This window comes from Stylophora pistillata, chromosome 7 (assembly GCF_964205215.1).
Source record: "Stylophora pistillata chromosome 7, jaStyPist1.2, whole genome shotgun sequence".
Lineage (NCBI taxonomy): Eukaryota > Metazoa > Cnidaria > Anthozoa > Scleractinia > Pocilloporidae > Stylophora > Stylophora pistillata.
The window spans coordinates 11146601-11172313 of record NC_142525.1 but is presented as its reverse complement, the minus strand read 5'-3'; the positions used below and the strand labels follow the sequence as shown (position 1 = coordinate 11172313).

General features: G+C 38.9%; 2 protein-coding genes across 6 annotated transcripts; one reads left to right on the top strand and one right to left on the bottom strand.

The window, feature by feature from the left end:
- Nucleotides 1-1305: 1305 nt before the first annotated feature.
- LOC111334869 (fibroblast growth factor receptor 2) lies at nt 1306-16679 on the top strand. Of its 3 annotated transcripts, none has more exons than XM_088729153.1 (17): nt 1306-1581; nt 2365-2652; nt 3513-3782; nt 4664-4957; nt 6293-6586; nt 7141-7428; nt 8065-8349; nt 9002-9186; nt 10230-10509; nt 11283-11393; nt 11860-12041; nt 12476-12602; nt 13716-13782; nt 14074-14114; nt 14585-14681; nt 15378-15477; nt 16007-16679. In XM_088729153.1, the coding sequence occupies exons 1-17, from the start codon at nt 1473-1475 to the stop codon at nt 16064-16066; spliced, it is 3078 nt and encodes a 1025-aa protein (XP_088585279.1). In that variant the 5' UTR covers nt 1306-1472; the 3' UTR covers nt 16067-16679. The 3 variants fall into 3 exon arrangements, with proteins under 3 accessions (XP_088585279.1, XP_088585278.1, XP_088585280.1); XM_088729152.1 differs by having other exon boundaries at nt 1307-1581; nt 12476-12598; nt 13712-13782; XM_088729154.1 differs by lacking the exon at nt 4664-4957 and having other exon boundaries at nt 1308-1581; nt 12476-12598; nt 13712-13782.
- LOC111334850 (uncharacterized) lies at nt 16678-24812 on the bottom strand. 3 transcript variants are annotated; one of them, XM_088729156.1, is made up of 7 exons: nt 24667-24812; nt 23811-24122; nt 22549-22911; nt 21197-21496; nt 20179-20484; nt 17979-18201; nt 16678-17037 (listed from the first exon to the last, which is right to left on the bottom strand). In XM_088729156.1, the coding sequence occupies exons 1-7, from the start codon at nt 24725-24727 to the stop codon at nt 16992-16994; spliced, it is 1611 nt and encodes a 536-aa protein (XP_088585282.1). In that variant the 5' UTR covers nt 24728-24812; the 3' UTR covers nt 16678-16991. The 3 variants fall into 3 exon arrangements, with proteins under 3 accessions (XP_088585282.1, XP_088585283.1, XP_088585284.1); XM_088729157.1 differs by having other exon boundaries at nt 22549-22803; XM_088729158.1 differs by lacking the exon at nt 20179-20484.
- Between the last annotated feature and the right edge of the window lie 901 nt (nt 24813-25713).

Genomic DNA, 25713 nt, shown 5'->3' with positions numbered 1-25713 from the left:
GTTATCAAGGCCATTCAAGGTCGTAACTGCATTACCCTTCCCTTTTTTACTTTTGACCACACTTACGTCAGAAAATAACTAAACTCCTCGTTCCAGAAATCTTCCATCAGATTCTTTCCTTTTTCCATTGGCATAAGGCCAAAAGACAAAATTGATCTCGGTGTGTGTTTTAGTCAATTTTTTTATGTCTAGTTTTAGGAAAAACTGGTTAATGACGCAAATACACCGAAATATCGTCTCTCATGAACGACGGTTCCATTTTCCACAGTAGTTGGATATTTGAATGGAATTTGTCAAGCACCACAAATAAATACACATCACAAGTAAATGAGGATTCTGAAAATGTTCCACCACAAGTTATGGCAGGAAGACAGAGGTGCGCATTGATTAGGTTTAAATTACCAATATCAACCACAATATCAATACAGCATATTTTTACTGTATCGCAATGAAAGCTGTTGTGCTTGTTATAAGCTTCTAAGCGTTGTAATCTTGTTTTGCAAGATTGCAGTTATCATAGCGTTAATGACAAGATTAACGCTGACATGATACCTCAAAATCCGCTCATTAGATATGCTTGTGAGCGAGTCTCCACCATTGTGATTCTTTTTATTATTATTGTCTTAATATTTGTAAAGATTAACTTGATCTGGATTTTATCGACCGACAACAAGAATACTTGATTAGCACAATTAGTTGGCTTCTTTGCAAACACGTGGTGTCGAACTAAGATGACGAATAATATCGTCACCAATATTCCCATATTGTATGTGATGACATTTGACAACTCGGAAATAAAATTACGTATGTATAGCATCCCTAATTTCGTCTGTATCTATCTGTACCTCATCGTCCATCTACCCTAAAAATTGATATCCACAAATTGAAATGTTCTTAGATGCAGTTCATCATAGTGGATTAGTCTGTAAATACCTGGTAATTTGAAGCAATGAAACAAGAGCGACGGAATAATCTCCATTTTCCAATGTTTTATCGACCGGAAGTTCATCTCAACGGAAGTTGCTGATCCCATGTCACACCCTCTCACCCCCGACGTGACGTCAAGCGGCGTTGACAAGTAATGACAGTTAGCTTAGTATAGTTTCAGCTCGGATCAAGTGAGCGGCAGTTAGGGATAATTGTTTGCTGATTCATCTCGGTAAGAAAAAAGACGAATGAGCGGTATCTCGTGCTATTTTACAATTTTACCACTAATGATGTTATCTTACGATCTATACATTTCTTGCATGACTGTCTAGCGAATTTATACGCTGTATGCGTCACTTATTTACAATAGACTTGTCACTGAGCAGATTTTTGCCTTTCGTGTGCGCTGTTCTTTTCTTGGACTTCTCTAAAACGACTGGTCTTGTATGATGAATTCCCCACTTTCTGTGGAATACTTTTTCTTGCAGAATTATTCTTTAGGAGTTGGTTTTTAACCCGTTCGCCCGGGCGAATCGAATTCGTTTATGTTGTCGATCGTGCGATTGGAAATGGATTCTGTTTGGAAAAACTCAAGAATAAGCTCACTGATGATATGTTTTGTCTTCCTGGCAAAGTTTTCAAGTGTTCAGACCCGTAAGTATCAGATTAATTTAAAATCAGCCTACCCGTTTAATCAATGAAAACTCCGCTATGAGCTGTTTTTTTTTTTTTTTTTTTTTTTTTCTAAATTCTTTTGACTCGATTTGGCCTGTTGGAGTTCCATGAAACGAGTTTCATTCAACCAAGTTAATTACATTTGCATGCATCGCAATGTTTTAAAATACAAAGCCCAGGTAATCATCTTACGTTTTTCAAATTATCATATATTGTTTCACGCCAGAATGCAGATAAATAAAAAATTGATGTGAATGAAGAGTCAATTGGGGTAATTCACCTTTAAAGATAATTTGTCATCAATCCATATATCTAAGCTTTAAGAAGGTCACTAGACCTCCTCGATGCTGTGTCCAGTTAATATCTACGATCCCGAGTATGCCTGCTCCTCTGTAATGTTAATGCTTAATCCCCAGCCAGGTCTTTGATCTCAAAAACCTTTTTATGAGGAAACCTGACAAGATTTCCGTAGAACCCCATACTTCATTCTCCATACAAGAAAACAGAAGCAAAACAATAGATTACCTTTGGGACTTCGGCTTTGTTTTTGATTGGTATGGGGTTATACGGAAATCTTTCCGGGAATCTCAGTTGGTAGTGTGACCCATGCAACAAAGCAACGTCAGAAGTTATGTATTGTATGCCTCGTAAAGGAGCTATCACAGAAACAGGGATTACCAAATGAAGAATGTTAACAGTATATTGAAACACATCACGCACTGATAACTGATTTTTTGTTTTTGTTTTTTTTTTCATTCATAGAGAGTTTGACACCAAACTTCATAGTAAAACCAAAGAATATAACAGCTGAGTTATATTCCAGAGCAGTTATAACGTGCTCTGCAACTGGCACACCGACACCCACTGTGAAGTGGGTGAGATACACTGGCAGAGGGGAGACTCTGATTAGACATGGTTTCAGACATGTTATTATCTCTCCAAAACTCTATATCCTCCCCCTATTCTGGTCAGATGTTGGAAAATATGGCTGTGTAGCGCAGAATATACATGGAAGAGCTGAAGCTAATTTTTACATTAGCATAGTAACAGGTAAATAAACTCTCCAAATTCACTTGGCAACAGTATTGAATTTTAAGTTTACTGTTCAGCCAGTTGGTTCCTTCCTTCTCACCTTAAATAGGGAAAAGAGTTGCACAATTTGCTACACAATCTTGTACCTTTTTCTCATTGTCTTTCAATTTCCTGCAATTTGATTGGTTATTATAAACATGCCTTGAAATCTGATTGGTTGCTTTGTTTTGGTGTTGCTTTCTCACTGGCTGGGAAAAAGTTGCTATCTAGTGCAGACTCAGGAATAATTCACACTGCTGAGAGCCACTCAGACTGTAAAGATTACCAGTGATATCAAAATGAATTTATGTTTATGAGCACGATCCTTTGCAGTAAAGCACTATTTGAGCAATAGTGAAAATCAGACCTGAAAAAAATTTCAGGCCTGTACGGGATTCGAACCACTGACCTCTGCGATACTAGTGCAGCGCTCTACCAATTGAGCTAACAAGCCAACTAGGAGCAGGCCATCAAATTAATTCGACATAAACCCGTAGATGATAAATCAAATCTGTTGTTTGATTTATCATCTACGGGTTTATGTCGAATTAATTTGATGGCCTGCTCCTAGTTGGCTTGTTAGCTCAATTGGTAGAGCGCTGCACTAGTATCGCAGAGGTCAGTGGTTCGAATCCCGTACAGGCCTGAAAATTTTTTTCAGGTCTGATTTTCACTATTGCTCAAATAGTGCTTTACTGCGAAGGATCGTGCTCATAAACGTCTCATAACCGCAGTTCACACATATGTTTCATATGTTTGTTATTAAAATGAATTTAATGGGTTTACATGTATTTTAACCAAAAAAGATTAATCAATTTTTTTCTCTCTCTCCCATCCAGTTAGTGCACCCATTTGGAAAAACAAGCCACAAAATGTGACATTGTATAAAGGCCAAGAATACACCTTGCCATGTGATGCAATTGGATACCCTGAGCCAGGATGCTCTTGGTCACACAATGGACATCTTGTGGTTTCCTCTAATCCTGTAGCTATAGGAAAGAATTTAGTGTTTTCCCCTGCAAAGTATTCCCACAGTGGGTGGTACACATGTACAGCATCTAATTTGTATGGAACTATTACTTCATCACTCTATGTTGAAGTGGTCTCAGGTATGTAATTTAATTTATAACAGTGGAAGTACTTTTCCAAAAACCTTGAAGTGCCACTAAAGATTGTAGTCTAAGATGTCACAAAGAATTCCAAAGTTTGAAAGGCCACCAAATACAACCTTGAGGTCGTCGTGCACAAATTACACTGTTCAAGTAAGATTCAAATGTGACATTCAGTCCAGTGTTATCAAGACTAATTTGGATGAAAATTGAATTCAGATGTCCTGTGGAATGGTTATTGAATAATTTGGATATATCAACAAAGTTGAAACGGCAAATTGGCCACCGTAACGATTACAAAAGCTGACGTTTTGAGCGTTAGCCCTTCGTTGGAGCGAATAGAGGAATTGTGGGTTGTGTGTGCTTTTAAAGGCAGAAAATGGAGCTACGTTATTGGTGGGAACATGGCAACGAGAAAAACAAGAGTAAATTAGTGGAATGAAAAGCGGTCGTTGATACCTGTGGGATTTAGACTGCCGGTTTGAAAGATGAGCTTTTCAAGATTTTTACAGCTTTCCGTGCTACCTAAGTGTAAGGAAAGACCACAGATTGCCATATGATTATTGAACTGAGTAGCTTGAAAGGAACCTGGGACCTTAGATTTAACCCTTTTCACTATAACATCAGTGGGCATATTCTTCATACTGTTCTCTACACATTTCCCAAAGCACCGACAAGGAAAATTTTGGTGTAAGAATCAAGAGCTTTTTGAGTCGATGATCATAATTTTCTTATTTTTGTGACGTTAATCAATATGTGATTTGGAATTGATACTTTAAGGAAGAATCAGATGCTAGTCAGTCTAAGGGTGTCAAAAGAATAATATTAATTTTTCTCCTTCCCTAATAGACTTACATATTAATCACCGTTTTTTATTAAAGATCCATCAATTGTTATGCAACCTGAGGATGTCCCAACGGCTATCGGAGGGATTGTAGCATTATCTTGTGGTGTTGTTGGCAGTAGCACGTCATTCTCGGTCAAATGGACTCGGAATGGCAGTGATTTAAGGGAGGACAGCTCATTCTCCTTAACAAACACAACATGGCACAATGTTAAGATATTTAAATTGAAAATTGTTGGAGTTCAACGTCGTCATATGGGGAGATATCGTTGTATAGTGACTAATTCCCAAGGATTTGTAAAAAGCAAGAAAGCCAGAGTTCATTTTTCTAGTAAGTAATCTGTTTGTGTGTTTGCATGAACTGCTTCAGTCTGTAAGATGTGAGATGTTTTTAGGATTTCATTGAATGTAAACAGCTGCTGGTTTTGATGGAACCTGATTTCAATAAAATGTTTGGAGAGCCTGTCTTCAGATACGGACACTAAATGAAAAACAGAAACTACATACTACACACTTCAAGGACACTCACTATAGTGAGATGACAAAACGTGGAGCCCTACTCCGTGGAGTACCCTATGGATTATCTAAATGGAGTACCCCTAAAAATCATGTATTGCTCAAATAAAATACTAGTATATAAAGATGGTGAATCGTTTAGATTTGCATATTCCAAAATGTACTGATTTTGAACTTGCCAGCTCTCCAATTGTCACAGTTCGATGTTGTCCACAAATTGACCACCGTCTTGAAATATTAAGCTGTGACATTTGGAGAACTGACAAGCTCAAAATATTTTAGGATATGTAAATCTAAATAATTCACCATGTTTAAAACTTTTTTTTTTTCGACCAATTCACGATTTTTAGGTGTACTCCATTTAGGTGCACCATAGGGTACTCCTTGGAGTAGGGCTCTGCATTTTTGAATTTTGCCATCTCCCTGACATTAAAGTCACAAAGGAAAAGAACCATTAATTACTGTTAGGTGTTTACATCTGGAAGAAACCCTGTTCCTTGATTTTCTCATATTTTACAAATTTACCTTGAAGTCTAAAAGAACGTGCATGTACACTTGTACGTTCTACTTAAATGTGACATGCCTGTGTATATTTTTGTGTATACTTTTTCACTTAAAGAAGTTTTCCATACATGCACCCATTCCATTGTAAGGAAAAGTATAATTTGCATATGTACTCATTCACATTGCTTCAAGCGCCATTGCAATAAGAGTCCCCAGCATGCATAATAGGCCATGTTACAGTTGTGTACTTGATTGCCTAGCCTCCTATTTGGAGTGAAGCTGAGAGTGACATTGTTTTGATAGAGGCCGGTATCTGTAATTAGCATGATAACAATTAAAGTACTTTACAATTGAAAAGCATAACAAGGTCACCCTTAGCCTCACTCCTGTTCAAAGGCTTGGCAACTGAGCACCCAACTGTGAATTGGACTATTTCCAGGTTAAAGTAAAGTTGTTGTAGGTTTTTTTTATTTAGAATATTTTCAATTGATGGTATCTCTGTACAAAAATGACTGCCATAAAAATTTCTTTTTGGACACAACTTGTGCTCTTCAAACATTTAATTTCCCCTCTTTTTATTAAAGACTGTCTTTCTTGTGTCGATTGGGTATCCATGTTTCTTTTCTTTTTTTTTTTTTTTTTAAAGGTTCTATCATCCCTTTGAAAGTCGAAGTATCAAGACCAGCAGTAGTTGCTGAAGTTGGGTCTGATGTTGAGTTGAAGTGCCTCTTTAGTGGAAGCCCAATACCAGAAGTAATTTGGTACAAAGATGGAAGCAAAGTCACAGATGTTGGATTTCAATTTATCCGAGGTGTAGGAACAAGATTTGAAGCTATTCTAGAATTAAGGAGTGTCACAAGATCAGTTTCAGGTCATTTTGTTTGCTCAATAAGTGGTGTGGCAGAAACAGCTGAGGGGAGCATAACATTGTTTGTTGGAGGTATGTTTTATTCCTCATCACAAGAGCATTAACCATTATGTCTTTCTCAGTTAGTATGTGGGATTTGTTTGGTCAATTTAACAAGCCAAATTTCATTTTATGCCTCACTAAATTCAAAAATATTTTTTGAATCGAAATCTTACCCCTTTATTTGAACCAGGAGATATAGTAATTCTCTAAATGTTACCAGTAACCTTGTAGAGACCACTTTCATAAATGGCGGCCGGATTAATATTCTTTTGTTTAAATTTAAATTAGCCCTACTGGCCAGTACAAAATTCAAGAGAATACATTTTCTCAAGCGAGGCCAGAAGGGCTAATTTAAATTTGAACAAAAGAATATTTATACGGCAGCCATTTATGAAAGTGGTCTATTCGTTGTTCCTACCATATGTTTGAGAACCTCATATTTTCCACCTGGATTTATGGCCCACACAGATATCTTTCTAGTTTATGTTGAAACTTTTCCAGTGTGTCCAATGATTGGGGCATAGTTGACAGAAGATGTACTATTTAAACGGCATTAAATATGTTTTTGTTGTTATTTTCTGTAGATGGAAGAGTACCTGAGATCAAATCATTGCAAATGTATAAAGAGACCAGGAAGGATTCAAACATCACTCTACAATTCTTCATAATGAGTGAAGCTGAACCAGATGTCACATGGTACAAAGATGGAAATCAGCTAGAAGATCCTGGAACCATTCAGCTACATGCTAATGGCACATACAGGGTCAAACTTCGGATGACTTTGGTGCAATACAGTCAAACTGGGGTTTACACCTGTAGTGCTCAAAACCACTTTGGAACTAGTTCAGCAAATATAACTTTGGCTGTCAAAGGTAAATTTGCACTACATGCCAAGGTGATCAACCTGCTTTCAAAGACTTCACCTTACTAGCTATTAATTAACTGTCATCCATCAATAAATTTTCAAGGTTCATTATTTGGAAGTTAAGCTCTTGAATATGCTCTCCTTAGGTCAACATCTCCTTTCTTGTCTAGCTGGCAATTTTTTTGGCAATGAATAAAAATGAATTTACTGTTAATAAGGGCTGTCTGTGGATGAAGGAAAATTTTGAAAGGCACAGGTAGGGCCTTGACCCAGAAAGGCTCTAAAAAGAGAGAAAAGATCTGACCTCTGCACATGAATTTTTAGCCAGAAGTTTTGTGAGTTTAAAATTTGTATCAGCTTGCAAAATCCAAAGTAATGCATGCTCTGTTTGTGCATTATTGTATGAGTGGATGTGCTTGGAAAGGTTTGGGACAAAAAAAAAAATAATAGTAACTCCTTGCTGGACTTGGAGTGGTTTTTAAGTTTTATCCAAAACCAGTGAACAAAAAAGATAAAAATAAAGGAAGTTAAAGGGCTAATTGAATGCCCAAGATCTGCCCAGTGAAGCTATATTAAACAATTTTAGTTGACCAAGGAGGTCCAGACTCAAAAGAAAATTTTTTTTTTTTTTATTTCCACAAAGGAGTTCCTGAAGCACCCTCTAATGTCACAGTCAAACAAACATCTTTCCAAACTGTGCTGGTATCATGGCACCCTGGACATGACGGTGGAGCTGAGTCCAACTTCACTGTAAGGTACAAGATCAATGGCTCAGCTGTGTGGACAAGTTCTGATCAAATATTCGGAAATGTGACAAGTACCGTGTTGAATAAGGAAGAGAGTTGGAGCGGTGTATTCTTCTTCAGTGTGCTAGCTGTCAATCAGTTTGGATCCAGTGAATCCAGTGAAGTTTCAGTAAACTTTAAAGGTACATGTTTGCTTCATTTAATCTTTCAACCCTAAAACTACAGAAGTGATTAACATGTAACTTCTCCCTGTGATCTGCATACAGTATCCAGCAAAGCATTCACGAGAACACGTAAAATTATCAGGTCGAAGTTGTTGTTTTGATCGAACACCAAATTCTTGAAACTAATTTACAAGGAAGACTGTAACAGCTGGAGTGGAGGATTATAAATCAGTTTTGGGGAGTTAGTGGGATAATACCAAGATCTTTATGCCAATTCTCCCCATTGTTTTCCTTTCAATTGTTGTAATTTAAGTTGTGAGAATATGTTTTGAAATCAAGTAATACCTTATAGATGTTTGTCATTGTTATTACCACCTCTTTGCATGACATTGCTCTGATATTGAACGAGGCGAGGGAGCTGTTTTGTTTAGCTAACTAGCAAGCCTCCATGTTTGGATTTGCTCTGACGAAAGGCGACCGCTCGAAAGGTCAATTTCAGAATCTCTCCACGGTGGCATATTCATATCATGAACTCACTTGATAAAACCAAACTATCTTTTGATATCCCCACCTACACAACACCACGTTTTCTTAAGATGTACCTTTCTCAGTCTCTTTGGCGCACTCTAGGCCATTTCAAACTCTAACCACAGTGAACTTTATTTGTCAGGGGAAGAAAGCGGTCCGCAAGAGCGTAAAGACGAAGGTTCATCAACAGGCGCCATATTGGGTGGAGTCATTGGAGGGGTGTGTGGTGTACTTTTGGTTATAGCGGTGGTGCTGATCATGTGCCGTAAAAACAAGAAGAAGAAAGGACCTGCTCAGCCTCTCCCAGCTGTTCACTACACTGTGGTGGTACGTAACTATACTTAATAGATATGATGTTCTTCTTAGGAACACACGGTGACCTAGCGGTCAGCGCGCTGGAGGGGGTCTGGGTTCGAGAGCAATCCGAGTCGTTGTGTTCTGCAGAGGGTGTCTTTCTCTACCCAAGGGAATAAATATGTACAGGTGAACTGTGCAGGAAACTTGATGCGATGGTTTAGTATCCTTTTCAGGAGAGGTAGCGAAACCCCAGTCGATTCCTGCTGCACAAAGCTGCGATGAGTTCCAGTAGCAATGAACCATTGGGCTTTCAGGACATCATATTTGCAATGCATTGGCTGCGCTTAAGTGCGCGGTGCCATTTGCTTCAAAAGCGTCTGCTCCTAAGTTCTGGACTACTTAAAAATCCGCTTTAACTTGCTTTGCTCTAAAGATATTAAAATCGCAAATGTTGATAATTGGACTCAGAACCACATAATTTTACTTTTCTACCCTCTGTGATCATTGGAAAGACTGTAACACCTCCCTTTTGCTGGGAATAAAATATTTACGTATGATGCACGATCCTCGCAGTAGATAGCGCTATTTATGCAATAGCGAAAATTAGACCTGAAAAAAATCAGGCCCGTACGGGATTCGAACCTCTGACCTCTGCGATACTAGTGCAGCGCTCTACCAATTGAGCTAACAAGCCAACTGGGAGCAGGCCGTTAAGTTGATTCGTAATAAACCCGTGAAAGTGATAAATGAGATATATGAACTTCATATATTCATTGTATCTCAATAAAATATTTGTCGTTGTTGTTGCTTGAGGAAGGTCAAGACTCCGTCAATTTCTTCCTCCTTTTCCACTCAGCCTGGTTCCCTAAATCCCCTTGAATAACCTTTTCGACAGCCAATGCTGAGGACTTTTGATTAAGTGAAGGGCTAGGAAATAAACAAACCGCTTTTAGGCTTGGGTAAATCGCGTGATATCTACCTTTTTCTTCTTTCCATCGAAGTTACGTTAGTTTTGGTGTGTAAGCTCAATCGAAAGGCGCTCTAAAAAATCATGCGCATTACTCTCGACTTAGGGAGACGAGTCATACACATACGCGGATCCCAACGGAGGCCCAGCTCCTTCAGCTCAGAGGTGTGACACATATTCCTATGTTTCCATCAGACCTGATGCGGCAGCCGCTATGGCTGCTGGTAGTGAGTATGCATCCATACCTCGACCAAAGCAGTGGGAGGTACCCAAAAGGAACGTAAGCCTTGATAAGAAACTGGGTTCAGGTCACTTTGGACAAGTCATGAAGGGTTATTTAAAGACGAAACAAGGCATTCAAGTTGTGGCTGTTAAGATGCTTAAAGGTTTGTGTGCTTGTTTACGCTTCGACTTTGCTCTCAAATAATCTGCACAAGCTTTGCCGTTTTCGGGCAATTTTTAAGTGAGGGTCGAAAATAATTCAGGCTGGCTTTGTTTTTTCTTTAATTTGTACCGTGAGTGGTCCAGAAAACTCGCGCCACTCTATCGACCAATCAGATGCAAGGTAAAACCAATCACGACTTTAGTCGCCCTCGTTTTCCTGCGCTTTTGGCAGATTGCTAGGTTGGTTTTTCTTTGAATTCTCATTGGCTCTTAAAGGTCTTTTTCTTTCTTCTGATTGGTCGTGACTACTTTGGTTTTAGTTTCACCAAAGTTAATCGAAAAGCGCTCTAAGCACTGAGATGTTATCATGTTTTTCTTGATACGTTTCTCTTCATCGTGAGGTTCTAAAACGCGCTAAAACCGTTAACAGCAACGACGGGTGTCATTTTTTAATTACTCCAAAAAATAATGTTCTTCTACCAAAAATGCTCTTATAGTAGTATATTCCATACGCCAAGGGCGCCTGGTAGCATGATTAATTTCAGAATTCCAGTTAGTTTTCTTAAATTGAAAAGAACACTATTTTTCTGAATTTGGCAAGCGATAGTGCATGAAAAGTTCGGCCGCCATCTTAACCCGTTTTCATTCTGTCCTCTCTGATCCTAAATCAAACACGATGGTTCGGTGAATGATCAGGTACTTGCAACTTTCTAACCTTCATAATAAGACACTGCCACTGCAAGCTCACTGATTCGTGGCATTTTATCTCTAACAGAAAATGCCGACCAGCAGCAGAGGAAAGAGTTTCTAGATGAGCTGGAGCTTATGAAACCTATGGCTTCTCATCCGAACATTGTTGGTTTGGTTGGTTGTTGCACTAAATCAGGTGAGTGGAGTTTTTAAAGCTGAAAAGCAACCAAGGAAACATGATAGGGAGAATTAATCTGTGTTGACTTGCACCTGGATTTTGTTTGTTGAGAAAACAATTTTTTTTTGTCTTAGAAGAAAGAAGGGAGTTACTCTGACAAGATAGAACGAACCTGCACCATCGCGAAGCGCTTGTCAAACTAAGCAGTTTAGCTTTGCGTTCCTTAACTTTGTGATCAGTTGGAAAACTTTTACTGGCGCTGCCTTCCTTGCTAATGAGATGCTTTGAAGGGTAAAAGAAAGTAGTTGCTGGTCGGAGTAGCTTGCGAAGGAATGGCGTCGCCATCCGCATATTTTATTGTCAACGACAAGAAACCTAGATCTCCATGAATGTAGTTTGTGGATCTAGTTCAGTTTCTTAACGCAGATAAACTTGCATGAGGGAACTAAAGGATGGATTTGTTTTTTTTTTTTTTTTCAAACAGATAAGCCTTTCATTATTGTTGAGTACTGCTCCTTGGGGAATTTGAAAGATTTCCTTATTTCCAGTCATGGAAGCGTTGTTTACGCCAACATGGCGGGTAATAGTATGTCTTTGACGAGTCGTGACCTGATGTCATTTGCTTGGCAAGTTGCTCGTGGAATGAGTTACCTTGCAAGTATGAAGGTGAGTTTTTTGTAGAAATCACAATCTTCAGCATGATAATCATAACCTCGCGCGGAAGGATTGGAACAAAATATGACGTAATCATTGGTCGCTATAGCACGCACCACTCTTCGAGCAATTAGACTACTCTAAAAGTTGGGGGGGGATTTCTTAAAGAGGGTGTGGTGCCGCGTCTGTGGGGAATACTTCAAGGTAATTTGGATTAATTAACTGAATTAATTATGTAAATTGGCCACCGTAGAGAGTTTCTGGAGCGGACGTTTTGAGCGTCAGCCTTTCGTCTGAAAGAGAGACAAGGGGCTAATCTGAAAAAAAATCATATTGTAACGACATTAATAGTTGCAGTAACACATTGGTGTCTCGTCGCGAAACACTTTTGTGAATGTTTTTTGGTAAAAATTTTTTTTTTGAACTTGTTATGATTTGTTTTGTAGCTTGTTCACAGGGACTTAGCTGCTAGGAACATTCTGGTCGATAAAGGACATATTTGTAAGATTGCTGATTTTGGTTTGGCCAGAGATATTTACGAGAAGAAACAATACCTCAAATTAGGAGAGGCAAGTTGGTCGTTAATGCTTGAGTAAAATGAATGATTTTTAGTAAATTTTAATCAATGAAATCAGATTTGATAAAACATATTTTTGTTTCTATCATCTGATATGAAAGGAGGGATTGGTCCACACTTAGCGAGGGTGGTAGCAGTTGAACTTATCAAATGATGAAGCAGTCTTTTCAAAAAAAAATCAGTTTAACACTTCATACTAGCATTGATTTTTATATTCAAAGCATTTTTTTTTTATTCTCTAAACGCTGGATTCATTCGTAATTTTTTTTTATTTCTCAATTACCCACACCAAACATGATTCTTGCACGTCGAAAGTTCTCGCATGGCTCTTTTAGAATATTCAAAATAAATATAAATTTTGAGTACAGATCGCAGTTATAATATGATTATCTCATTGTCGTACAAGAAATTTCTTTATTTAAAAGAGCCACCTGGTGGGTATCATGTGAATAGGGTACCGTCATATCACCCTCGGGCTGATAAGCGTTATGAGGCTCACCAGTGCTCAACTAATAGGGACTTTAAGCAAACCACGACGGCGACGGTGACGAGAACGTGGAAAAACAATAGATCTAATTGGCAGAACAATAGCCCAGCACGTGCGTTTTAAAACTTTGTACATTTCGTAGCCGTCCTTTGCAAAACAACAACGTGAAATCATCAAAATTTACGTCGTCTGCGAAGCGAAACCGCGCCGGCAAATTATTTTAATTTACATTTGGAACTCAACGCTACTTTTATGCGTTATGTTGAGTTTGAAGTCTGGCGCCCAATGATACGGTAAACTCATGCAGCCATTTTGGAAATTCTAACTAAAAGTAGAAACTCGTTTTTTAATCGACGTCTTCCGTGGCGTTGCCGTCCTGACTGCTTAAAGTCCCGAATGATTTGAGTTCGGAACGTCTGACCGAGGTTATTGGCTATAATGGTCTGTAGCCTAGCAACCCCAGTAACCGAAAAACAAAAAATAGAATTTGAGCTGAATGTGTTTTGTTACTTTTGTAAGTGACCGTGTTGTAGAGCTGTTGACGTCAGTATTCTTTGAATTCCTTGATTTTCGTATTCATCTGACATGGCGAAGTAATTGATTTTTTTTCATTATTAGGGAGAATTACCTCTTCGCTGGATGGCGTTAGAGTCAATATTTCAGGGAATCACAACCACAAAGAGTGACGTGTAAGTGATTACGTAATTCTCGTGTGTTGATTATGTGATAGTTAGATCGTAGAAGACCGAAATCTTCAAAAAAATTTAATTTTATTTCAAAAATGTCGAAAGTTGCAAATTTACTATCATTTGAAATCCAGATTAGAACTTTTGTTTAAGCTGAACTACAGAATAGCTTAACGTTGTTTAGAGAAATCCGCTGTTTCCTAATAACCATATCATAACTATGGCTCATTTTTTTGTGCTTACTTACAGCGAGTCGGGTACCATTATTTTTTAATCATTTCTGTTTTCTTACAGTTGGTCATATGGTATACTTCTGTGGGAGATTGTCACTCTAGGTAAGGGTCTCATTCCCATTTCACCAATTCCGCGTCAGCGTGCGTTCATCGAGTTAAGGAGCTCGGAAGTTGTCCATACGTGGCCGAGAGCAACTGTAGCTGCTTGAGTTATCTTCAAACTTCCCGCGTGCTTCTTAACTCGATGGACGCACAGCTAACACAAGAACCAACTCATTTCTAACAATTTCAGGGCAGTGGTTTTCAATTTCACAGAACGAGAAATTTGCTTTGCTTCGATGCATGCACGCTCGTCATCTGCGTGCACAGTGTGGACGAAAAGAACGCTCGCGCAAAAGAATTTGATAACACGATTTTAATTTAGTAGCTATGATATTAAGAGGCTCGAGTCAGTCTGACGTCGATCTTTAGTCCACTAGTTTGAGTGTTTTTAGCCTTAACTTTCCCTGTGTTAAGCAATCTGCTATATCCTTTATTTCATTTTCATAAAGGTGGTTTTGTTTTTATCTCAGGTGCTAATCCTTACCCTGGTATGAACAGAGATCAAGTCATCGGTCAACTGCATATTGGTTACAGGATGCCCAAACCTCAGTACTGTTCTGATGAAGTGTGAGTAGTTTTGTCGCTAAAAATTGTTCTAAGCTTAAACTGTTGCCTCAGGGACGGTATGCAGCTGTTCATAACCTGTTACAAAGACTTAATATTATGGATTTTTTAAACAAAGGAAAGGATTTCTATCATTTACATCGGCCCAAATACCTTTGTCTTCTCAGAAATTTTCTTGAAGTACAGCGAGATCTTAAGATTTGTAATATTAGCGATTTAGCTCACACCGGGTCGATCTTTTTCGCGAAGCTTGTTTGCACATTCTTCAGCAAAGAATGCCAAACCTTATTATAACATAACCAAAGTAAAGTGCGCGCTCTGATTGGTCAATTCAGTGTCCACCATTTGCCCACGGGTGTGCGCTGCTGACGAGAGCAAATACAATGACTAACTTCCGCGCATATGTTTCTTCTGGTCACGTAAGATTTCACAGTTAAATAAAAGGGAACTCTTTTTCTACAATGCATCAATGTTATGTTATAAAACAAATGGACGCTTCTTTCGTGCTTAGCAACCTCCCGTGTACATCCATAACTCAATAGTGTACGCTGTGGTGTTTACCATTTGTTAATTAGGCTGTCAGCGTTGAACTTAAATGCCTCGTCTGGTTTTTAACTTTCTTTTTTTCTTACTTTTCGTTATGTTCTCAGATGTAAACCTTACGATTTTACTAGACCATAGATGTTCTTTCTGTTGTAGATATGCCATCATGTGGCAGTGCTGGCAGCAAGAGCCAGAGGCCAGACCAACTTTCCTGGAAATCGGAAAAACTCTACACAGACTAATGACTGCGGAAAGGGTGAGTTCCAAAATAAATGCCATCATTCAATAGATTTGTCAATGATGAAAGTGGATGGGAAAGATCCGTAGCATGGCATTTTGGAACAAAAATGCCTCAAAATCTTTAACAATGGTTGAACAACAGAAGAGAAAAGTATCTTGTTCGCCTGAGAATTCAAACCCCAGGTTTAGTGCCGTACTCGTAACAAGACGTAGAAACATCTTTCTCTATGAGAAATAATGTTATAATTCTCTTGCTGATATCTGGTTGGCATAAAACCCACTCCACACTCTCTTGTAGTGCTCTTGGTACTACGATGAATGACGAAATGTCAAGGCTATGTGAGTGGCAGCTGAATTTTTCTGTCGACATGTTAAGTAAAAAAATATGAAAAGTGATACAAATAAAAATTGAAATTTATAATTTTGGTAAAACGTGTTCTTTATTCTTGGGCTACCTTGTGTAAAAAGAAAAGAAATGAACAGTATGTTAGTGTAGTTTTCTTCACTGAGGTTTCCTTTTTTTTTTTTTTTTCATTCTTTTACAGATCTCGATTGATTTGAACAACTTCGACGCAAGTTACATCAACGCCACTGAAGAGCTATAACAGATTTGTGTGACCTGACACGAAGAACTTGGCTTTTCGCGATGGCACTTACAGAAACCGTTGTATACTTTTTTTAACTAATTATTTATGACGTGCTCGGTAAATAACACTGCAGCGTCTTTCTTAATAAAAATGCATTAGGATTAACTGGGAAGGTTTCCTGTTTGCTCTCACTGTCTCCGTGCTACTCCAAACACAGTGAATTAGACTGGAAGCAGTGATGTTTTTTCTACGTTCGTTGTCAGAGCAGTAGTTTTTTGTCATGGTACTATAGATTCACCTAGAGGAACTAGTCGCAAAGTTAAGATTTTGTGACCTTGTTAGGCGAGACAGAATATCAGCCAAATTTGGCCTCTATTTATCAGTTTGTGTCAATGAAACAACAGTGAAAAGGTTACTGAAAAGCATGTCCAGCATAATGTACGCGAGGAGATTAGTTAAAGTATGGTATTTTTTAGCGCACTGGCACCATTTTTAAGGAAGTGAAAAGAAATGTAAGATAGTTTTACGCGCTTTGTAATAAATTTTTAGAAGTGCAGCGCAGGAATTTTTAAGCAGATTAAATCCTGTTTGTACATGAAACATGCGCTAATTAAAAATACAAAAATCACTCTAGTTAATCAGGATTTTTTATTCAAATTTTTACTGAAAATACTGTCTGATGTGGTTTTGAAAGCTGAAAGCGAGGGTTGTGTGTATCTATACATATTCATACAACATATCCGGAGAAAGTCAAAGATTAAACGGTTTGTGATTCACTTAAGCTCTGTGGTTTCAACATCCATTGCTTAAAGAAAGATAGAAAAAGTCGTTGCGTGTGAAGCGATGAATCCAGATAAAAAGATGCCGGAATACTTTGTAAAACCAAAGAAAGTTAGATCGAGAGCTTGATCAAGTACGACATTGAAAGTGTTCTGTTTTACGATTATAATTCTTGATCCATCCAATCAGATTTATCGTCATCGAAGGCCCTTAAGATGAAAGATAACGGCGGAAGTTAACTTGAGTCTTTTACCTTTTGCAATTGTGAACATTATCACAATGAGAGATACAGATAACCTTAAAATAATAGTCATGATGACTTCGTTCAAGCGACTTTGACCAAATGCTCAGCAAACAGCCGCTGTTTGGATGGTGAGCCTGCGTTACAGTGCAGAGCGTAAAAAAGCCTGGCGAGAGGCGTGGAAAACAATCCTGGCCAGAGAAGAAAATTAATGTAACAAGAAAACTAGCCTGCATAACAAGAGCTTAGCTAAAGGGGGGGGGGGGGGGGGGGAAGGGAGTGAAGACACGAGAAGTAAAGCTTCTCTTTTTGCTTGTCGTTCGAAAGCACTCGTATCCGACGAAAGAAAAAGCGTACTTCAAACCAAAAGAAATGACACGTGTAAATTTGTCACGCACTGCAGTTCGAGACTCCAAAGAGTGACCCAACCGTTGTGAAATTGTTTGTGCCTTAACATTTTGCTATGGACAGGGTATTTCGAAAACTGGACGTGCAAAAACCAGACTACGAGGTCTACAGGCAGTTGCTGCTATGTTTTACGTAGGAAAATTTTTGTCTGGGTCGAGAAAGTCTTTTCTGTGTAGTTCCTAATCGTTCGGGGAATTCGTCAAGAGATGGCATTTTTAGAAGTCTTTCCAAGTGAGACTTCGTGACGTCACAGGTCAGCCGGACCTGGCTGCTAGGTGAGATTCAAAAGTGGCGGCGTCTTCAAGCCAATGTTAGATCATTGGAACAAAATTTACAAAAGGGTTAGCTTGTTCTAAGGGATTTCAAACGTAAAGCGTGTTATAATCTCATATTCATGCTACAATTGCAGGGTTAAAAATGTTGTTTAGCATATTTTCTCTGTAACTCGAGCCTTTGTGATGCAGACTAAACTGAGACGTGAACATAACGGTCAAAACAAACCTGTTGTAAAATAAGTGAGTGTCTGTTTGGAAAAGAAGGTCATCCTCGTCTTGTCTCTTCGTCTGTGATGGCGGGATGGAGTAACCTCTTTTGCCAGAATGACACCACGAAACACAAACGTATGTTATCATTATTATCCCCAGCAATCCCATGATCCCAAGTGCCACGCCTAAAGTTCTCCTGTTGATCACGCGATAGAGAAGCAGTAATCTTTGATCAAACTCTGAAATAAGAAAGGAAACAATTTTGCTGAAGATCTTTTATATTTCTTATTCTATCTACACGTATAATGCCTTTTGTGGTGCTAATCCTATCGATATACAAGATCCTTGGCGTATCTGACTGACAGCTGGTGCACAGCCAGCTCACCAACAAATTTTCAAACAGTGACTGTGGTGGAGTGTCAGAGCACAAAATCTGAAGATCTGAGGTTCGAGTCCTCTCGGAAAATATAAGAAATTTATTGGCTAAGCCTAATGACCAATGAACTACATCCTCTGCATGCTCTTCCACTCTGACGAAGGGCTAGCACTCGAAACATCAGCTTTAGAAATTCCCAGCATGCATAGCGCGCGTGACGTCATAATTCAAATGGCTATTACATAATCAATTCAGTTGGTAAAGACCAAAATACATTTTTCTTCCAGTTCGACAACCGAATTCCAAATATATATTTTCCGTCTTGATCAATTTTGTTCACGTTTGTTATACAATTAAAACGGACGTCTTAACGAGCAATGACATGGCTTTCACCCTATTTTCAATGTTCCTTGAATATTTACAAAAGAGACACAAATCTTCCACAAAAAGGCTTGAATACGGTTGAGAAGCCTGTCACATTGTGATATAGTAGCGCAAAATCTTGACAAGTCTGTTATGATCTTCAACTCTGACGTTGACCTCATCATTCGAAAGCGGATCAGCTCCTATCCAGATAATTTTTGTGCGTAGTCTGTGAATCTACCCAAACACTCCGATGAGAAATTTAGGGCCAGTTTTTTAAATATAGTTTAGCCATTGTTTAACAAAACTGCATTCTGAGCCATCCTCAATTTAGCCGAACCTTTTGCCTAAACATTTATTCTTGTGAACAGTGTCAAGAGGGCCGAAAGCTAATAGTGAAAGGACGTTAATTTGATATATAAATCCTCTTATAGAGAATGCTTGAGACCCACCACTTGCGTAAAAACGCGGTTTCGGTTAGACCTCGTGTAAATAACCGAATCTTTTTCCCTTCGATAGACAGGTCAGTGTGTAAGTTGCATGAGCTAAATCAAAACTTCAAACCTAAGGACAGTTGTGGATCGCAAACGCCTTAATATTCTTTTTCCTTTGTTTATTGTTCTTGTTCAAGCAGTGTTGATTGTAGTAAAAGTTTGGCGTGCGCTTTCTTTGTGTCATTTCTTGATGTTACGTAACGTACCATGTATTTAAACCGTATTGTTCATCGTGGTTTGTGCAGTTTTGTCCAGTATTTGTCCAGTGTTTGTTCGCGCATTGTCCAGTAAGTTCTATTTTGTCATTCGCTTCGTGCAGCTATTTCGCCGCTAAGCAGGGAATCAACAATATCGCAACAAATGTAAGTTTTGTATTATGAAGTTTTCATCAGATACAATGAAATATATGAAGTTCATATATTTTTTTTTTTTTTAACTGCGGTATTTTTTTCAGGTCTGATTTTCGCTATTGCTTAAATAGCGCTATCTACTGCGAGGATCGTGCATCATACGAAGTTTTCATCGTCGTTTTCGTTGTAGCTTTCCTAGTGTACTTAATAGGTTTTCGTTCAGTGTTTTATTTGCAGTTTAACCGTGTCATTTTGCCTTGTTTGTTTGTCTCCTCGAAACCCGTGTTGAAAATTGTGTTAGAGTTGTTTCTCCTTATCAATAAAAGAATAAGTCACCCGTGGCAGTTACAACAGTGATTATCGCCCCTTGTTCCTGGCTGGTGACTACGTTGTTTTGTTTTTTGTTTTTGTTTTCGCAACCCCAAACTCGTACGAAAAACTACGCTTGGAAAGACAAACTGCTCCTATTCCATTTATTGTGCGCTTTAATCTAACTTTTTTTCCTCAAATGAAATTTTTTTGCAACCACGTAAAATTTGCAGATTCATTTAGGATGATTGTTTGCGAGAGCTCTTGCCAGCCAACGGGTAAGGGATCGTGGAAGCCATCAAAGGGCGTAATGACTGCTCATACCTGAAGAGTTGGAAGCCGCTGACCAGAATACCATCGCCCTGTTCTCAGTCTGTTTGTCGTTGTTGTACAGTGTAATGTTTAATAAATACGCTCTTCTGGGCTGTAGATGCTCGAACGTGTAAGACCCGAGTATCTGGGATACATTGGTAACTTCTTGACTCCATGAACTGGAGTTCAGCAGCCTCAGTTTAAGACTGACGTGACAAGCACTGAAAACAGCATGCTCCGTCAGACTCCAGGTGACTTGTACAGATAGGTATGACTTGTTTTGAGCAAACACGCTGGATAATAATGGATTGGACACAGCTGCGAGATAGAATTATAGATATTACTCATTTCACGTGTGATTTAGAACTAACTTTTGATCATAGACTCATTGCATTTATAAATGATTCATCTACTCTGCCTGTGCATCAAAAACTTCGATCTCAATCAATGCAACACTGAGCTGAATTATTCTCACATTTTGATTGGCCCGTACTCATGATCTATTAGAGGACAAACGTAAAGATGACGTTATCATGAAAAACATTTTGCTCTTCCTTCACATAAAACAAATAGATACCATTTTGCCATCCATCTCTGTACTGGATCACAGAAGACGTCGGTGGAAATTTTAGTAAAAACATCAGTGACACCCTAGCCTGTGCCTCGTATGCCACTCTTCTGTTTTGATCACATTTTCCGTCATCGCCGAACAGACATACGACAAGATGGAAACTGAGCGGTCAACGAGGTCATAGCCAAGTTGTGTTCACTTGCAAGCAACGAGCGTCCATATTCTGTCCAAACCTCTCGCAGCTTCATCACTCGTTTTCATGGCTCCTTCGCTTAGTGCTTCAAAACGCGAACAAAGCTGCTAGCTATGGAGGCTTTCAAGCTCACGCCGGGCCCAGTTCTCATTTCCGGCGGAGAAATTAAATTGTGATGTCGTGGCCTTAATTACAAATCGACGCGTAAAATCAATGTGAAGGAAGGATTTATCCCGGTGAACGCTATTAAACTAATACTTTCTTACCTTTCTTTACAATCACAGTAATGAGCTTTGAAATATTCTGTTTGTTGGATACAACTTCACACCTGTACAGTCCTTCATCCATTCTTTGCTGCACCACAGGGATACCAAGATCTTTGCCGCGGTTTGTTATCACATAATGTGAACTGTTCTGAATCACCTGATTCTCCTTGTACCAGAATAGACTGACTGCCTGGTTGGAAGATTTCACACAATAACTGCATTGCAGTTTCAATCGTCCTTCTTCCTTGATCATCATCAAACTGGGTGAAGTCTCGTTTTCGTTGAACGCAACTGCGGTCGCTATGAAAAACAGTAGAGTTAATGCTAAGTGGCATAAATATAGTTTGGACTCTACCCAGAGTTAGGTTTTTTAGGATATATCAACAAAGTTGAAATGGTAAATTGGCCACCGTAACGATTACAAAAGCTGACGTTTCGACCGTTAGCCCTTCGTCGGAGCGAAGGGCTAACGCTTAGGTTTCTTAGGCAGAGCTGTTAGGCGAAGGTTAATTTGAGCTCTGAGAGGCGGCCCAAAACATTTTTATGCGCAAGAACTCCATAACCACTATTACCACTTAGAAAATATAGTAGCTAGAAGAAAAATGACTAAAACAAAAATCTGGACAATACGCGAGCGTGCTAATGTATTTTAGCTCACCAAAAACTCCGTTTAGCCAGCAAAATGCGCGACAATGCTCGACGGATTGATAAAATTTTTCTTTAGACGAGCTTAAGATCATTTAGATATAAATAGCGTCTTGCTTGTCAATACTATAAAATAATTATTGCCATAATCGTTTGCCGACTGCATATTTTCTTGCCTCCCTCACTAGATAAGGCCGACTAGTTAAGCATCGACAAGAAAGCAGGATGTCATTAATCTCGGCTGAGAGGGCAAGCCGGCAAAAAATATTAAGGATCAAAATGCGCTGATCCCAGCTACGGAAAGCCATGTAGCAGACCACGTTAAAGATTTGCTTAGTGTCATCGTAGTCATATATGGAACTTGGCCACGTGCTTGTCATGAAGTTGACAACTGTCACGTCGGACATTTGACTTAAACGATGTCTTTATTTTCATGTGCAAGGTAATCTGAAAAGCTCACACATACTTCACACCACGAAGATCACTTCCCTTCTTCGAATCACTGCATTCTCAGAGTGAATTCGCAGAAAAAAGAACTAGATTGATTTTCGACTGAACTGAAATCCAGCAACTGAAGCTTCTCGTAAAAACAACTTTGTCGATTAAGCGCGTAGAACAGCATCCCACGTAAACGCCCTTGGGCGTTTTTTTTTTTTCGGTAACGAGACGCCTATAGTATCGAGATATAATATAGACTACAATGATACCTGTGTCGTCACTGAGGTTGCCACAACCCTGGCTTGCTAGAGTACTTCCATCAGGATTTTTCGACAAGGCCGACAAAACAGGATGAGATGTTGTTCCTCGCACGGTAGTTGGTAGAGTAGATTCTACTGTGGGTGACGGTTGAAGTTTGTTTAAGGGAGCAGGAACTTCTCCTTGTGATGAGGATAGCATACCTCCGGAATGCCCTGTGCTCGCGGGATTTGATGCCTTCGAGGGATTTGCTGCACTCACGGGATCTGATGCATTCAACGCATTGGAAGAATTCTTGGGATTTGAAGCACTTGCGGAAGGCGCTGTAGTTACGGGATGTAGATTATTCGCGGGTCGGCCATTTCGGGATAAAGCTGATATCGGAAAGTAAATATAGTCAAAATCAGGTAAACAAAAGAGTCGGTATAATTCGCAGCGGTGTTTCCGCTGCTAATCAGCTTTAACTTTTACATATATTTGGTAATAATTACTGAAGGGATGGTTGGCAAGCAACTATAAGTTGATAAAGGTAAGTACACCACAGCAGAAAATTCTGAAAAGGGGCAGCATTAATCCCTCGTACGCTTTTTGCTTTACCAATTTTTTTCTCTTTTAATAATTTTTTTAGTTGATAACAAACCAATCGTTTCTGTTTCCCGCGGACGGAGCACATTTTCGAGAAGATACTTCATTTGTAAGAAAGTATTCCTACAACTTTTTCAAAGGTCTGTCAGGTTATTACTCGTTCAGATAAACTTTCTCCGTGTTTCATTTTTTTCAGAAAATGCCAGAATTTTTTTCTATTTCATGACTATATTATTCGCTCGAGATTAGAATATATAGCGAGTAGCGTAGCCAATCAGACTGCAGCATCTTTGATTGGACGCTAGTGGTCGATTTTATATATAAAACGTCGAGTATTTCCGTGTGGAAATCACCTCCCCTTTTTTTCTGCTTAAGTTGTACAGTAATTTATAAATGCCAACTTGCGTTTTGCTTTTTTTTTTATGAAATAACTGAGATACTTTGAGGACCCTGATTGGTCGAGACCTGATTTTATTCCTTTTTTTACAAAAGCAATAAACTGCACTTTCTATGCGTTTACCGGCTTAATAATCACACTTAGAATTGTTGCGACAACACGAGAAAAGTTAAAATGGTTGTTTGTTTTTTAATACATTTTCCTATTTTGGATTTGATAAGAAAAAGAGAACCTGGTATCTATCGATAAACTCCTTTGAATTATTAACCCAAACCTCTTCAGATATCTTACCTTCCACGGTCAAAAGAGCCGTAGCACTCAGAATAGTCTCTCCATGTTTTCCTCGGATGCAACAAATGTACTTTCCAGTGTCGTTGGCGCAAAGCTTATTAATCTGCAGTTTAGTCGCTGCGTTTGACAGCTTGTATTTGTTTTCACTGAGATTAGGCGCCAGACCATTTTCAAACAGTACGAAATTACCCGAGGTACCTTGAAAGGACCAGGTTATGTTTAGTGGCACTTTGCTGTCTGTATCTTGGCAGATAAGTGTCGTATTGGATCCCTCCAAGGCAAGTGTAGTGTCATAAGAGAACACAAACTTTCCTTGATGTGACAAAAATGCGCAAGATCAGTTTTGAGCGCAACTGAGTCTGACTGCTATCATAACTTCAAAAATTGTCAAGTGTGGAATGAAAAGCACATATCGCACAGCTGAGCCACGCGCATGTGTTTTAACAATATCCAGGATTTTTTTCTTTCTTTATATGCAGTGCACTTCCCATAGAAAAATGCGAGAGACTGAAAGAGAATTTTTCGAGTTCGAAAAACTGAAAAGCGAAATAAATAGATAACATATGTTGCGACAAAGACAAATTCTCAGCTTAGCTCAAAATTATTTGCTCCAAACGGTGAGTTGAGCGGAATTGTCGTGTAATTTATGAAACTTCTCAAGTTAACTATTATCTCTTGCTATCTTTTCTCGTTTTGTCCAAAAGATGAAATGCCACGAAACAAGAGTTTCTTTCTCGGCGTAACTGGCCAAAAAACTTAATTCTTACGGTGAACACGGCTTTATCCGTAAGGTAGACTGAGAAATCTTGGAATTCAGCCCATTAGTATAGATAAAATTGAACGTTATATATCTTACCTGCTACTGTATTCGGGAAAAGACAGATGAAAACCGTGCTCAGTAGTATAAAAATCTTCATTGGACAGCCACGTCAAAGACAGTTTAACCAGTCTCAATGTAACATAAACCGTCGCATGGTGTTCCTCGTTTGCTGGCGAATTCAATTTGATTTGTTTATCGTCTTTGTGACGTCTTAACGCGCGCGCGACCATGTGTTCCCAGAATTCCAAGCGATTTCATAAATGCACCGGTTTCAATCTCTTATGGTCAAACCGCGTACTCGTCACAAAAATGTTTGAAAGATCTCACACTTCAAAGTTGGGCCTCGATCCCCTGGGTTCGTGCGCATGAGTATTTCTCCTCGCCGATTTCCATGACTTGCGCGACAGATGAATGTGGGAAATGTGAACTGCCCGTGGTCTACAATGTACGCCCGTATAAATCTTCAAAGAAAGAGGTGAAATGATCTCAGTTTATCTATGGATGTCCAACAAATCTTTGAGCGTACTTTGTGTCATTCAAATTATGTCGGGAGCACCATCCATTTGACGCCAAACAATTTTAATAAGTATATAGAGGTTATAGTCTACTAATAACATTCTAGTGTTGAACGTTGCAATCAAATGTTTCTCCAACAAATCGCCTATTTTAACATTCGAACTCCGTCGTCCATGAGAAACTCTAGAATCTTATTGTCGATGCATAGAGTTTCATGGAGTGCAATAGAAGCAACGATGACTCGCGTGCCCTTTCTCAGAATCCATATTGTTCTGCAGGAAGTATTTTCAGATTCAAAAGGCGGCCATGTGCAATGAGAAAACTCTTAGGAAGACAGTCGGACCTGTACATTCATTTGAGGAAAGAATTCCCTTCTTGGTCGGACTTGTGTAGCCGACACAACAATTTTTGTGGGATAACGATCAATCAATCTCGACTGTCAAATTACTTGTAGCTACTCTAGGTTATAGTTTTAATAAAATACATTCCACCAAGAGAATGTCAACTGCATAACACTTTTTACATGTAACACCTTATAGTGACTGGCATCCAATTCAATTCTCCTTA